This window comes from Palaemon carinicauda, chromosome 21 (assembly GCF_036898095.1).
Source record: "Palaemon carinicauda isolate YSFRI2023 chromosome 21, ASM3689809v2, whole genome shotgun sequence".
Classification (NCBI taxonomy): Eukaryota; Metazoa; Arthropoda; class Malacostraca; order Decapoda; family Palaemonidae; genus Palaemon; species Palaemon carinicauda.
In genome coordinates this window covers 20,273,267-20,288,266 of record NC_090745.1, presented here as the reverse complement: position 1 = coordinate 20,288,266, position 15,000 = coordinate 20,273,267, and the positions used below count along the sequence as shown (strand labels likewise).

The 15,000-nt window shown below is 35.4% G+C and overlaps 1 protein-coding gene across 1 annotated transcript in view; it reads right to left on the bottom strand.

Moving 5' to 3' along the window:
* The window catches only part of LOC137614641 (doublesex- and mab-3-related transcription factor A2-like), a 390,991-nt gene extending 387,710 nt beyond the window's left edge, over positions 1–3,281 (bottom strand). Inside the window, exon 1 of the mRNA XM_068344340.1 lies at positions 1,984–3,281. Within this exon, the coding sequence (XP_068200441.1) occupies positions 1,984–2,548 (565 nt within the window). The 5' untranslated portion in view covers positions 2,549–3,281. The remainder of the gene's footprint in view (positions 1–1,983) is intronic.
* Between the last annotated feature and the right edge of the window lie 11,719 nt (positions 3,282–15,000).

The following is a 15,000-nucleotide window of genomic DNA, read 5'->3' as shown; positions in this document are numbered from 1 at the left end:
AAACGTCAACGACCTTGGTGTTACATCGCCAGTAGCCTCTATATTAAGATATACCAATAATTTTAATTAAAGACACAACGAACGTAAATCGGTAATAGATTATCGAGAATATACATAGAAAGTGGTATAAGAATTTAGAATGTCCTCCTTAGACGGGTATATGTGTTGAGTACAATATAACTTCAACCTATTTAAAAATGACATGCATTAGAAATGTTTAGAAAGATACATCTATTCTAACAGATATTATTTATATTTCAAACTTCTGTCTCAGCATAATTTTGATTTCCTGTACAATTTTTATCAAAAACCAACCTGTAACTTAATATTCTTCGTTTAATCTAAATTTTTGTGTGATTACTCGTTTATTTCTAGGTTCTATATCTCTGCATGATTATCATTCCCTGTACAATTTTGATCGAAGGCAAACATGTAATTTAATATCCCTAGTCAAATCTTCATTTTTCCTAGATTACTCGTTTACCCTGACTTTTTTTTTTTTTTTTTTTTTTTTTTTTTTTGCGAAGAGAATCCTTTTGAATCCTATGTCTCGAAAACGAATTGTTTACGATCACTCCTCACGAGGCCCCCACGCGCCCGTTGAAGGGGCCCTGCACGAGGGGCCAATTGTTCCTCTAGAGGACGGTTGAAGGAAAGAATGAAAACTACAGACAAAATTGGATATTGTTAAGGACACGAGGAGATATTATGGAATTCCCCCCTTTTCGCTCTCGGATGAGAAAAAGAGATGTTTCAATGAGATAGATTTGTATAGGGAATAATCTGAAACAGTGCGGGCGTGCGTCTGGGCTGGATTATTTAGGATTGTTCGTTCAGCTTATGTACTTCAACAACCTTTTCCCCTTCCTTGGGCTCCATAAATTATTTTTTTTTCTTATTCACTTTAATTTAGTATTGTTATTATTCTTTGTCTTGATATTTTACTCACTACTGTGTGGGGTCGCTTTATCCTTTCGGCCATTTTACATAGACCTCAGTGTTGGAAACATTGATGATGATGATGATGATGATTATTATTATTGTTATTATTATTATTATTATTATTATTATATAAAATATCTCATTACGGAAATCTATCTTAATCACTTGCTTCGCGTACACAAGGCCTCATGATACAGTAAATTATTTTCATATTTTTTTGAAGCACGAAATTGACCTTTGGAATATTACTACATACGGACTGAACGTTTCCGAGCCACGGCTGTAGGGGGATGAAATACCTGTGCTGCAGACGGTGTGTAATTATAATTTTTCAGCTTATTTGGACGACGAAGGTAATTTGCCGGAAAGGACTCCACTTAACTTTTCCTTGCATCTGCGTCGTCTGGGAAGCGTTATTAAGTTGGATTTGATTACGGGATATTAATAGGTATTTTAAGAATGGAATGTTAGTACTTTTGAGTGCGTGTGTACAAAGTAAATATATGTAGCCTACGGTATATGTGTACACTTCAATGATAGTTTATCAGTTATTTTTTTATTTTATAGACATGGTGATAGTCGAAATCTTAAGGGATTACTGATACATATACAATGGAAATTTATTTGTAAATAGCGTGTTAAGATATTTTCACCTCACTGTGAATAGGATACAGATATCTTCATTAAAAAGTCTCATCTTCACCCTAGGAAATTATTTGAAATGATGACTTTAAAAGACACTTTCGGCGAAGATCATTCCAAATTATGACTGGAATCTGCTCCAAGAGGCAATCAATATTTATAGTAGCTTAAGAATATCCCCTTCTCTTTGAAAAATTAATTTTATCGTGATGAATAATCTTCCCTTCAAATTGAAAATTAATTATGAAATAGAATTTTCACCTCAGAAAAAAAAAAATTGTAATGACGGTTCACAGGAATCGTTCTAGGGCAAATGGGATAGTACCTTCAATTTCACAGACTTGAGAAGAAACCTTTGAGAAGGAGAAGACGCAGGTAAACTACTGAAGGAGGACTCACCTGGAGAAAGTTGATCTGACGAGGACGAGGACGGAGACGTGTAGATGGGCCTCTGGTGTTGCTGTTGGTGTTGTTGCTGCTGCTGCTGGAGAGATATGGAGAGTGCGAGGTGAGGGGGCAAGAGCAGATCGTTGGGCGAAAAGGGGTCGGCGGCGACGGGCGGGGGCCCCGGGGGACCGCCACCTCCGGGAGCGGCGGCCGTTGCAGGGCTTCCATTGCTACTGCTGCCGGAGGTGGCGGTCGAGTGATACAACAATGCTAAGTCGCGCACCTCGTTCTCCTCCTGCGCTTGCTGCCGCCGGAGCGCCACCTGCGCTGCCATCACCCGCTGCCGCTCAGCAATCAGCGTGCATTTAGCGCAAACACAATCTCTCCATCTACAGTAACGTTTATGACCTTTGAGTGCTGAAACAACGCCGTGGTTGCGGCAACGGGCGCACTTTGGCGTGCGCTGATACCGTTCCGACGCCCGCAGGAAGAGCGCGGGCGGCAGCGACGACAGCATCTGGCGTTGCGCCATCAGGAGGGCGTCGCCCATAGGCACGTCCACGTTGGATCCACTCATGACGGTGGAGGAAGACACCCCGTCACCGCCGCCGCCGCCGCCTCTTACGCTCTCCGGAGACGTAATTGTCGCTCGGGAAATCCTGTGGCACAAATCCCTCGGGAGTCGTGGGCCCCTAATCCTCTACCGACGAAGGAGACGTGGCGGTGAAGGCCTCCTCCTACAGGGACGAACGTAAGCGAAAGACCACTGCGTTCTGGAACTAAGTCTCCCTTCCTCACTCTCTCTCTCTCTCCCTTTCTCTCCTCCTCTCGTTCTCACTTGACCGTTACCTCAAATCAGCAACAAGTTTGGCGGAAGCCGACACGATAATAATCTTCCTTTAGATCCTTTGCCTCTGTATTCTCGTGAATAGGCCACGCCCCCTGTGGGAACGCTCCGCTGATTGGCGGAGGCCGCGTCCCCCAGAACGAACGATTGGTCGAGAGAATTGATACAATAGACAACTCGCTCTGCGATTGGAGGATTCGGCCGCTCGCCCCAAGAAGTAACCGGCCGAGAGTAACTTGGATGACACCAAGAAATAAGATGTTGCCATAGATGCTGAGTTGAAAATACTTCGCCTAATTTTGACGCTGAATTATAACTTCCCGAGATACGCAAGCACTGAAGGCATCCGGCATCATGTCAGGAAAATACACGACTTAATTGCCAATGTTTCCAAGCAGGTTGCGCCACTCCGCCACCTTACAGGCCGTGTGGTGAAGGTCCAGAGCCTGCATTGCAGGACATGCAACTTGTTCAACCACCTGAATTGTTACAGTATCAACGATGGCGTCCAGTCACAGATGGCGCCATTGTAAATTACACCAGATGAGACTAGCGATGCTTGCTTTCTTGACGAGTTAAATTCATTAAAAGTTTTGAATTTCTATTAATGTAAGAAATTTCCATATTTTATATAATGTTTTGAGAAAAAGAAAAACATGTTCAACAGTACCTAATTTTGATGTTCACGGAGATTTACTGTATCTTCCATAGTTATCCTAATCTTTTTAGACATAGCATATTTGTCTTGTAAATCCTTATTTGTAAAATTTATTTTTTAATTTATTTAACTGCTATTTTTGTATTGGTTATTTGTAGCTTTTTATTAAAGTAATTTAGTTTTGCTCTGATAGTTTTGGGTATGACAATTTATCTTTAAAGACAATATTGTGATTTTATTTCAATCATTAATAAATAACATTGCGTTGATTTCATTAAAGTACACGGATCACTCTGTGTGTGTGTGTATTTGTGTGTGTGGGGGGGGGGGGGGGGTTGTAGGGCTGTATATTACACAGCAACAGTAGCCTACTCATGTTTGGGAAATCAGTAAGTGAATAATTCGACATCGAGGTTTATCAAACTGGTAATTTTGTGTGTTTGTGTGTTTGTGCGTGTGTGTACCCTTGTGTTTACCGTTTTCATATTAACCCTAATTATATATATATATATATATATATATATATATATATATATATATATATATATATATATATATAAATATATATATATATATATATATATATATATATATATATATATATATATATATATATATATATATATATATGTGTGTGTGTGTGTGTGTGTGTGTGTGTGTGTGTGTGTGTGTGTGTGTGTCTGTATATATATATATATATATATATATATATATATATATATATATATATATATATATATATATATATATATATATATATCTGTGTGTGTATGATTCTTTTGAATCCTCACTCGACATATCACAACGGGAAACTTTTAAGCCCTTAACACGCGCGACTACTTTTACATTGTAGGCAACTGCTGTCCCCCGCCTATGGCAATAGCAGCAGCAGCAGCTGCTGCTTCCCTGCTCAGTCGACCCCCAAGATTCTCTGGGCATCTTGCGTAACTCATTTAACTGGCCCATTGACTAACCTTTCTCATCCCCCACACCTCTCTCTCTCTCTCTCTCTCTCTCTCTCTCTCTCTCTCTCTCTCTCTCTCTCTCTCTCTCTCTCTCATTATTGATTAATTAAATGCACGTATCAACTAATAATCTCTCTCAAAGAGGCATTAGAAATTTTATAATGAATAACAAATGTAGATTAGAACAATCTATTCACGCTTAGCACAAATCAGTCCGGAGGTAACGGATACAAACTGAAGTCGAAAAGATACAATACCTAATGTAGTTACTTACATACAAAATAGACAATAAATGGAAGAGACTTCCAGCGGATGTAGTGAACAGTAACACGGTAAACGAATTCAAGCATAAGTTGGAGAATATCATAAAAACTGTTTAAACTAATTTGTTCTATCCAAGAGCAAATGGATTCTCCGCGGATGGACTAAAAACTCTTTGAGACATCCAAAATCTCTCTCTCTCTCTCTCTCTCCTCTCTCTCTCTCTCTCTCTCTCTCTCTCTCTCTCTCTCTCTCTCTGCTATTCGTCATTGTACGCATTCATTGGGATATTTTGTTAATTATGCATTTACTATTACTAAATCCCAGACGAATGAATATCATGTCCATTTCAGTTCAATCCTATTTTTTAATCAAATCAAATGTTTTTAATGAAAAGTATTTCGTACTTTCATAATCAAACCCCTGTAAATATAACCCTTTCGAATGGTTACACCAATTTCAAAAGTCATTGAATTTCATCATAATTCATTCTCAAGTTTAACCTGACTGCAATAACTCTGTTAGAACTCATAAGTCTATGGCAAAGGATTTGTTGATTTATAAATGGGGTGGGGTCTCATGGATTGGATCACTCGTGACACATTGTGCTTTGGTACCCCAAAAGATGATGAGCTCCTACAAAAAGAAAAAGTGAATTTGTAGGATACATAAGGCTACTCATATACCCGTTTCTAAAGCGATATTTAGATGTTAAATGTTATTTACCACATTTCGATGTTTGTCTTTGAAGCGGAAATTGGTGTAGATTTCTATGATGTAATTAGGTTACAATGTCTATTAGAAATCAGAATTACGTGTTTTGATGTTTTACCAGTGTAAAAATGACGACAGCTTCCAAAACGATTAATAAATGAGCTTCGTCAATGACGTTCAGTCCAAGAAGTGAGACTAATTATCACCGGGGATAATGAGTCCAAGAAAGGGTGGGAATGGGTCAAGGCAACGATCATGATTATATGAAAGAGATATAAGTGGATTACAGCAGGTCGTGGGAATATTGAATTGTCACATCTAGGATAACAAGTCTTAGATGGGATAATAAAAAGGCTTACATTAAAAAAAAAATGAATTAGTGAAACCATTATTTTGGATAATATTATTAAGATAGTTTAATCAGTCAGTAGTAGAAAGGCTATATAAAGTTATTCACAGCAAAGGATAATGTGGGAGTCGCCGGTTGGTTGAGTTCCTGAAAGGACAATTGATGAATCACAGTAAAGGTAATGAGTATTCCAAAGAGTAGCTTTTGATGGGTACCATAGTAACTATAGGAATGTAATATTTGGTGTTTTTCGGAAAAGTGTTCTCAGCCTATTACTTTAAATACTATAGGTATACGCATGACGTGTGGTTTGGCCTTTAAAACAAGTTTGTTGTATATGCAGTTCATGCTACTGTCTTTACACCAAATATGTCTAGTGCATCTAGACCTGTAGTTGCTGAAATCCCCGAATAAACATCTAGCCAAAATAGTGTATGGTGTAAATTTTGGAAAATGAAGATATGATTGTAAGTACAGGTCAAGGACAGTGGCTCCCCAACATCCCGATCTTTGCGTTGACGATATCCAGTTTACTATATAAAACTCATTTAAAATTCTAGATGTGATTCTTGATTGCAAAGTTGCCGTTTAGAAACACATTTGGTCAGTTTATCCTTGATTCACAAAAAAAAAAAAAAAGACAAGACAAGAGTTTTGGTGTTCAATCTATCCTGAGGAAAAGTTTCAATTCTTTCATTCTACTTTGTCTTGAGTATTGTTCTTTTGTCTGGTCTTCATCTGTTGATTCTCGTCTGAATTTGTTGAACAAAAACTTGCCGCCAGTTAAATTCCTTATCCCTGATCTGGATATCAATCTTTGGCACCGTCGTTTATACATGTTGCATAAGATTTTTCATAATTCAGACCATCCTTTGCATTCAGATCTTCTCAGACTATACCATCCTGTTCATAGTACTAGGCATTAACTTAGTTGTTCTATTTGTCTTACCATATCCATAATAAGGCTCAATACTACACAGTAGCCTATCCTAGAAGTTTAATTCCAGCTATGACCAGATTGTAGAATGATCTTCCCAATGTGGCTATTGAATCGATGGAACTTTAGAAGTTCAAAGTTGTTGCAAATGCTTTTCTATTGAACAGGTTGACATAAGTCTTGTTTCATAGTTTGCATACATGTTTTTTGTTTCAATATTTTCACTGGTCTTAATATGTATCTATATATATTTTTTTTCATTATTTCTCGTATAAAGTTTATTCGTTACCTCTATATTTCTTTTCTGCACTGGGCTACTTTTCCTGTTGGAACCCTTGGGCTTGTATCCTGTTTTCCAACTAGACTAAGGTTGTAGCAGGGCTAGCACTGATAATACTAAACGTATAACAAGCATATCGAGTGTCATCTAGGACAATGAATCACAACTACCAAGGTAAGTCCTAATGAGTTTCAGCAATGTGTCGAGACTGTCATAATGAGCTCTGATGAAGGTCCTCGCCAAGGGTAACAAGTGCCATGACGAATAATGAGTTAGAGGAAGAACTGTCAATTTAAGCAACTAAAGGTACAATGCAATGAATCCTACCAAGTCTGAGGAGTCCCTTCGAGGATAATTAATCACAGAAAAGACCGTGAATACCAGAAAACGTTGATGATTCAGGACAAAGAATCGTGGAGTAGATGATGATTTGATGAGCTCGACAAAGGGTAAATGGTCCTAACAAGAATAAAGAGATGATAGTTCCTGCCTGGCGATCTGCTGGACTGGGGTCCGAGTCCTGCTCAAGCTCGTTAGTTTCTTGTAGTGTCTGCAATCTCACCATCCTTGTGAGTTGAGAATAAGGGTTTGATGAAGTATATAAGTCTACCTGCTGAGTCAGCAGCAGCCATTCTGTGGTCCTCCCTGGTCCTAGTTTGGGTGGAGAGGGTCTTGGCACTGATCACTATAGGGTCAGTCTCTCGGGAATTGTCACTGTCCCTTTCCTCTGTCATTCATGAGCTGCCTTTAAACCTTTAAATTAAGAAGGATTTATTGTTCGATTCATCTAAGTAACGATACAATATCAAAGATCAAAGATGCTGAAGCTAGGTTGGATGAGGATATAGGTTTCTCAGATAGTAATTTACCGACAAGATTAGTTTGAATGATATTAGTCATAAGTGATAAAGAGGTAGAAATTTCACCCTTCCATGAACGATTAGCAAAGAGTTCTATCAAGAAATGTGAGTTCTTGGCAATGATTCTCAGTAGTGATTGATTCGATAAATGTTGTCCAGAGAAAGAGAAAGGGTTTCAGGAAAGGTAATGAATACATAATACGTTTAAATAAGGAGGAAATTAGATAATGAGTTACCAAAAATGTGATGAATATCAATGTATAGGTAAATAATAGTATCGATAGTGAGACCCAAGAGAGATGAAGTCCAAGCTAGATAATGATGGTTCATTGGAAATAATGGTGCACAGCCTTAATATTGATAGGATATTAAAGGTAATTTTTTTATGCGTTGATAATGAGTTATGGTGATGAAATCTAACACTTGAGCTTAGTATAACAAAGGTGATAGTGATTTTTACAATTTAATTTGACTAGCTGTAAGTAACAATTAAGTCTAAATAGTTCAATTAACTTAGCCGCGAATGATGATTGAAACTAGAATAGTGAGTCACTAACAAATTATTCTCCCCAAGTTTTGTGAACTATCATCCTCATCATCATCAGTTGCTAGTTTACTGCAGGGCAAAGACCTCAGACGTATACTTTCCCTCCCGTCTGTTCAAGGTCTTTCTATGACAGTATGTACCTACAGTTTTTCTTAGCTTATCAATCCATCGTCTTCTCTTCCTTCCCCTGCTTCTTTTACAATCTCTGGGGATCCATTCTGTCATTCTTAGTGTCCATCGATTATCTGCCATTATCAATACATGTCCTAACCATGTCCATTTGTTTTTCTTACATGTTGTTAGAATATCTTCCACTTGGTTTGCTCTTACCCCCTAAATTTTGATAAAATATAATGAGTTCCTTTCTACGTAGTCTGTTAAAGTTTAATTAAAATATAGATGAACCCGTTTTAGCATAAACCCATAGATTTTGGTAGTGGTGAGATCTACATAGAAAACTAGTCCCATGAAGATTATTGATCTCCCGCAGAGATGATAATTATCAGAATAAATAATAATCTACATTTTGTATAACAACGAGTAGAGTCGCATTATTTTCCCTTATAAGATCTGGTCCAAGTCATGGCTTTGAGGATGGTAATAATGTCTGGTTGTTCTAACTGATTATTATCAGTATTAGCTGATCATGGCTGAAAATATCTGACAGTTGTGTCAACGATCGTTGATTATACGTTGTGTAGAGGATGTCAAAATATATCAAGCCTATGATCGTGAATTAAAAAGTTCTGTGAGGTTTAGGTGTCAGTGATAATGATAAAATTTACAGTAAGTTATTCAACATTTATTTTTTTGTAAAATATTTATAATAATAATTTCCATATTTATTAATCATAGTTTATTCATAAATATTTTTTCATAAGCAATTTTTAAGATAGTTGAGAAATGTAGGTGCATGCGAATAATTAAATAATGTAAATCTATAAAACATTCAGCATAGTGGGTTCAATTCTCAATGCATTTCAGTTCATGGAAGTATGATGATTCAACTTAAACTTTAAATTTGGAATCACCGTTACCCCCCCCCCCCCCTCTCTCTCTCTCTCTCTCTCTCTCTCTCTCTCTCTCTCTCTCTCTCTCTCTCTCTCTCTCTCTCTCTCTCTCTGTATAATTGATTGATAATAGTCTGTTGTTGCTTACCGGTTAGCTTCTTATTTATAATGCCTTACGATAACAAAGCATGGAAGGTTCTTTTCCATTATCAGTGTATCTATAATTTACATAAATTTACTCTCCATACCTGCCTCCGTGACTCAATGGTAGCGTTCGATTCCCGCCCATATGAGGGATGGTATGTGTTGGGGCGGGGCAGTGCTAAATAGACATGTGCCCTTTTAACTGACATAGGCTTAATGAAGTTAATTGACAAAATCAGTAATATAGGTACACAGTAGCTAGTTGACCCAACAATGGTGAGACCTTTCCTGAGACAACAAGTACTGAGTTTCAAAACAAGTACGCGTAACTCATAAATTTATTTATACCTATTTATTATTTTTTTTGGGTAAACTATACTTCCATTTTTGATTTGTTGAATTGCTGAAGAATGTTTAGGCCTAATTTAAAATCCTTCCAATTTTACTTTGGATTCGTTAATTTGTTACATCAATAGATGACAGTTAGGCTACAGCATTCTGTTTCATAAATATTAACTTTTTTTTTATATTTGGCTGAACACATTTTCAGTTATATTGTGTAAATTTGTCCTTTTGTCTACGAGTGTTTGTAAGAATATTTCTGAGTATTCACTGAAAGTAATTATTCATATTTTCTTTGACTGATCCTTATTTGGTTTATTTCCTTATTTGAGGACTTGGCCTTTATTTTATTTCCATCACACAACAAATCATTTAATATATAATTCTTTTTTCTTTGTTATTTTATGTGCTATGTTGAAATATTACTTTTGAATTCTTTATAGTTTTTGAATCCATTTTATAACATGTGTCTGTTGATAAAGAATTAAAAATAATACCAACATTTTCTACTTTATGAAATATATATAAAAAAATGTAAGTAAAAGAGAAAGCAATGATTGAGTAGCAATTCACCAAACGTTCAACTGAACTCCACAAAAAAGGACTAGAAGAGTTGGAAAACCCAGACCTACATGGCTGAGGACTATGAAGCGTGAAGTGGGAGATGATGGATTTAAAAGCTCAAGATAGAGACGACTGGCGAAATCTAACCGAGGCCCATTCCGTCAGTAGGTGTAGAAGATGATAATGATGATGATGATGATGATTATCATAATAAGAAATAAGCCGATTATATGCCTGTTTTTTATAAATCAATCTTCGTCATGACACACATAGTAAAGAATTTTCCTAATGAGAAACGAGTTAAAGGGACTCACTTAGAATAGCATAGTTTACCCTTTACATTCCCCTATATGATAAGGAGCAAGTGTTTATATATATATATATATATATATATATATATATATATATATATATATATATATATATATATATATATATATATATATATATATATATATATATATAGATAGATAGATAGATAGATAGATAGATAGATAGATAGATAGATATAGATATATATAGATATATATATATATATATATATATATGTATATATATATATATATATATATATATATATATATATATATATATATATATATATATATATATATATATTCGGTTACGCTGAGCTCTCCCTTTCGTTCGGGTATGGGGAGAGGGAGTAATTATACCTTGAGAAGGAGTACGTGTATATGTATAGAATATTTGGCTATCATTTTCACAGGTCACGTTCACTAGTTTCTAATGTTTAGTTACCAGTATATGACGTAATTTATTTATTAATTTTCCTTATTCATTAGCTTGTTTAATCTTATTTTCTACCTGTAGTGACTTCTAAGATCTTAGATCACCAAGATCCTTTTTCTAGAAGCCTTCGCATTTTCCCCAAAGCTGAGGGTGGTTCCCAGGGATTCCTTACTCCGACAAGGAGGTTAAATGCACTCAGAGGACTAATTAGGCGTATGCAGAGAAAGACCCTTTCTCCGCATACGTGGTGAAAGGTACTACCTGCTAAAAGTGACCTCTGTACTATATAATCTTCTATTTTTTATTCCTTTTTTAGCAGGATTATGGTTTTGAAGAAGCGTGTTTTTTTGCGTTTCCTTCTCCATGTAAAGAATATGTATTTTTTCTTACATTCTTTTCCTAATATCTCCTTATCGTAGAAGATTGGAATTTGAGTTTATTAGCCACTTTGAAAAGCATTTTTGATTGCTCAGGAATTTCTTAAAAAAAGTTACGATTCTTTTCCTTGTTAAGCTGCTTTTTGAAGAAGAAAAATTGTGTAACATTAGTTTATCGTGTAACCTTCTTCGAATGGAAAACTTTGGATAGAGCTGAATAGGCCTATCAAATTTTCTGGTTTACATGCCCTGGTTTTTTGTGAAAACCTGCTGCAAATGACCTACATTTTTTCATTTTAAATTCAATCCATTGGATGTTATTAAACATCACTGTTGTTTATCGTTGACATTTTAAAAAGCAACGAAAGTTGTTCTTATAGTTTATTATGATTATTATTATTATTATTATTATTATTATTATTATTATTATTCCATGCGCACTTCATAATTAATGATTTTCTATTTGGCCCCTCGGACTAACCCTTAACATTTTTTCAGGTAATACTTGTAGTTTTCATTAGAAGAATTGTATCATAATTGAATTTTGTTGATAATATATCTTAGATGTTTTCATTGATCTTTGTAAAGATTTCTTCCACATTTGTAGCATATTTTAGACTCCAGGGGATCGCCCCCAGCTCTACACTTTGGAATTTGAAGATGCTTATTGACATTTTAAATATTAATAGACCCCCCCCCCACCCTGTTCTAACCACAAGGATATAGTGACCACACAAGGACTTGCCTAGGACATTTTCAGGATGGCTGCATACCTAATACTATTTGATAATAGGAAATGTAAAAGATGGTCAGAATTATAGAAAAATAAACCTTTGCAATATTGAAAGTATGGTAGACTAAAAGAATCGAAACATTTCATTGGAACAGACATGTTTTAAAAAAATATTGAAAGAATGTCTCCCAATCTCAATGTACCGATTTTATGTGCAATTGAAGAAGAGACAGACCAAATATGTTTCTGGAAAGGAAATTTACAATGAGGAATTGCCGTTAAATTCTTAAATGGACTGTAGGTTAATTAACAAAAATATCTGGGTATGGAGGTTCAGTAAAGTTTGTTTTTATTCAAATTTAACTTCATTCCCTAAATTTTCACCTAGCACTAACTGTCTCTGATAGGTTTTTAGCAGTCTACACTCGGGATATGGTATCGATGCAAAGAGAGCAGTATCATCTGCATCAGTAACAGGTTATTTTCAAGATCTAGCAACATATCTTGTGTATATGATAAAAACACAAAAGACCAAGAAAAATTAGAAATTTACATTTTAGCTAAATGAGACACAACTATTCTTTGTCCTTATTCATGAACACCATGTCTTTCCACCTATGTATCACTAGGGACGAAAAAAATTCAGCTTTCTCTCCTGAGGCAAGTTAAATCTCATACATATTCTTTCCCTCGCCTCATCCATGCACAGTATGGAGTCTCAGGCCTATATTTATTTCTTCAGTATTATGCAATATCAACACAATTATAGGTCTGCCAACCTCATACCTCTCAACCATTTGATAACTTTACTACTGCTGAGAACCTTTCCCTACACCCCTTAAAAGTATGTGCCCTTTATGAAAAGTATCCTCCTAGCTACGAATAAACAACCCTTCACTAGGAAATCGTCTGTCATTGGGTAGATTGTCTCTATCGCAAACTATTCGTACTACCTAGCGCAATAGTGCCCAGATTTTACTGCTTAACATCATACTGGCTGTCTTCTGTACGTAGACTGAGCTGATAATTAGGTCTTATTTTTTTTCCAAAGGAGCTCAGAACCTTCATTAGGTGTACGTTTGCATTGAGATGTAATGAATATAAATCTTAAGCCAGTGATAGTTCCTAGGTGAGCAGTGTCTAATGTTATAGTAGTCTATGAATATATTCATTAAATGCCAAAACACTTGTGGCATCAACAATTTTAAAGCAACACTTCTCTAGTTTTCTGTATCTTTTCTTGTCGCCAGGGATAGCACAGTAACGAATTCTGTCTTTTTCCTTTGAAACTTTATCCCTGACGACAAGAAAAGATGCAGGAAACGAGAAAAGTATATATATATATATATATATATATATATATTATATATATATATATATATATATATATATATATATATATATATTATATATATATATATATATCTCATCAGCCGTTACTAGTCCACTCCTGGACAAAGGCCTCAGACAGACAAGTCCTTCCACTCGTGTCTGTTCACTGTCTTTCTATGCCAGTCTATACCCACAAATTTTCTTAGTTCGTCAGTCTTCCTTCTCCTGATTCTTATACAATCATTAGGGACGGACCCATTCTGTTGTTCCCAATGGCCACATTATCTGTCATTCTCATTATATGTTCTGCCAATGTCCATTTATTTTTCTTACATTTTATCAGAATATCCTCTACTTTAAATTGCTCTCGTATCCATGTCGCTGTTTTTTCTGTCTCTTAGTGTCATTACCATCATTATTTTTTTCATAGCTCTTAGAGTTATAACTAGCTTATGTTCTAAGGATTTAGTAAGCCTCCAAGTTTATGATGCATAAGTGATTACTGGTAGGACCATCTAATTAAATACTTTTCTTTTTAGAGAAAGTGGCATTTTACTTTCATAATCTCAATTTGTATACCAAAAGCTCTCCATCCCATGCTTAACCTTCTTTTAATTTCGGTCTCGTGTTCTTACCGTCTGTCCTAAGCATGCATATTCATTAACAATTTCTAGAGTTTCGTCCCTAACCCTTATTTGATGTCTTTTTGCGTTTTCATTGAGCATTATCTTAGTTTAACACACAATCATTGTAAATCATACATTTCTGCTTTCTCTATTCAGATCTTCTATCATCTTTTGTAATTCCTCCCTTGAATCACTAAACAGAACTACAGTATATGCCATCTGCAAATCTCAAACTGTTAAGGTATTCGTCATTAATGTTAATTCCTACATTTTTCCATGTAATCATGAAGAAAGATAAAGATGGACAGAATTCTACTGGACTCATTCAAGATCCAGCAACTGACAAAGGATCCAACTGAAGAACTGAAAAAAACAATGTCCAAGCTTGTAACAAGGGCTACCAATCAACAGAATATAATGAAATTTCCCGAAATCATAGGTACTGCTATGGTACAGTGAAAACCCACAAAACGGGGAACCCCTGAGGCCTATCATCTCTCAGATCAATTCACTTACTAACAATATATATATATATATATATATATATATATATATATATATATATATATATATATATATATATATATATATATATATACAGTATATATATATATTATATATATATATATATATATATATATATATATATATATATATATATATATATATATATATATATATATATATATATCGTTACAGCATAGTAAGGTAGCGCTAACCTCTCCCTTTCTAG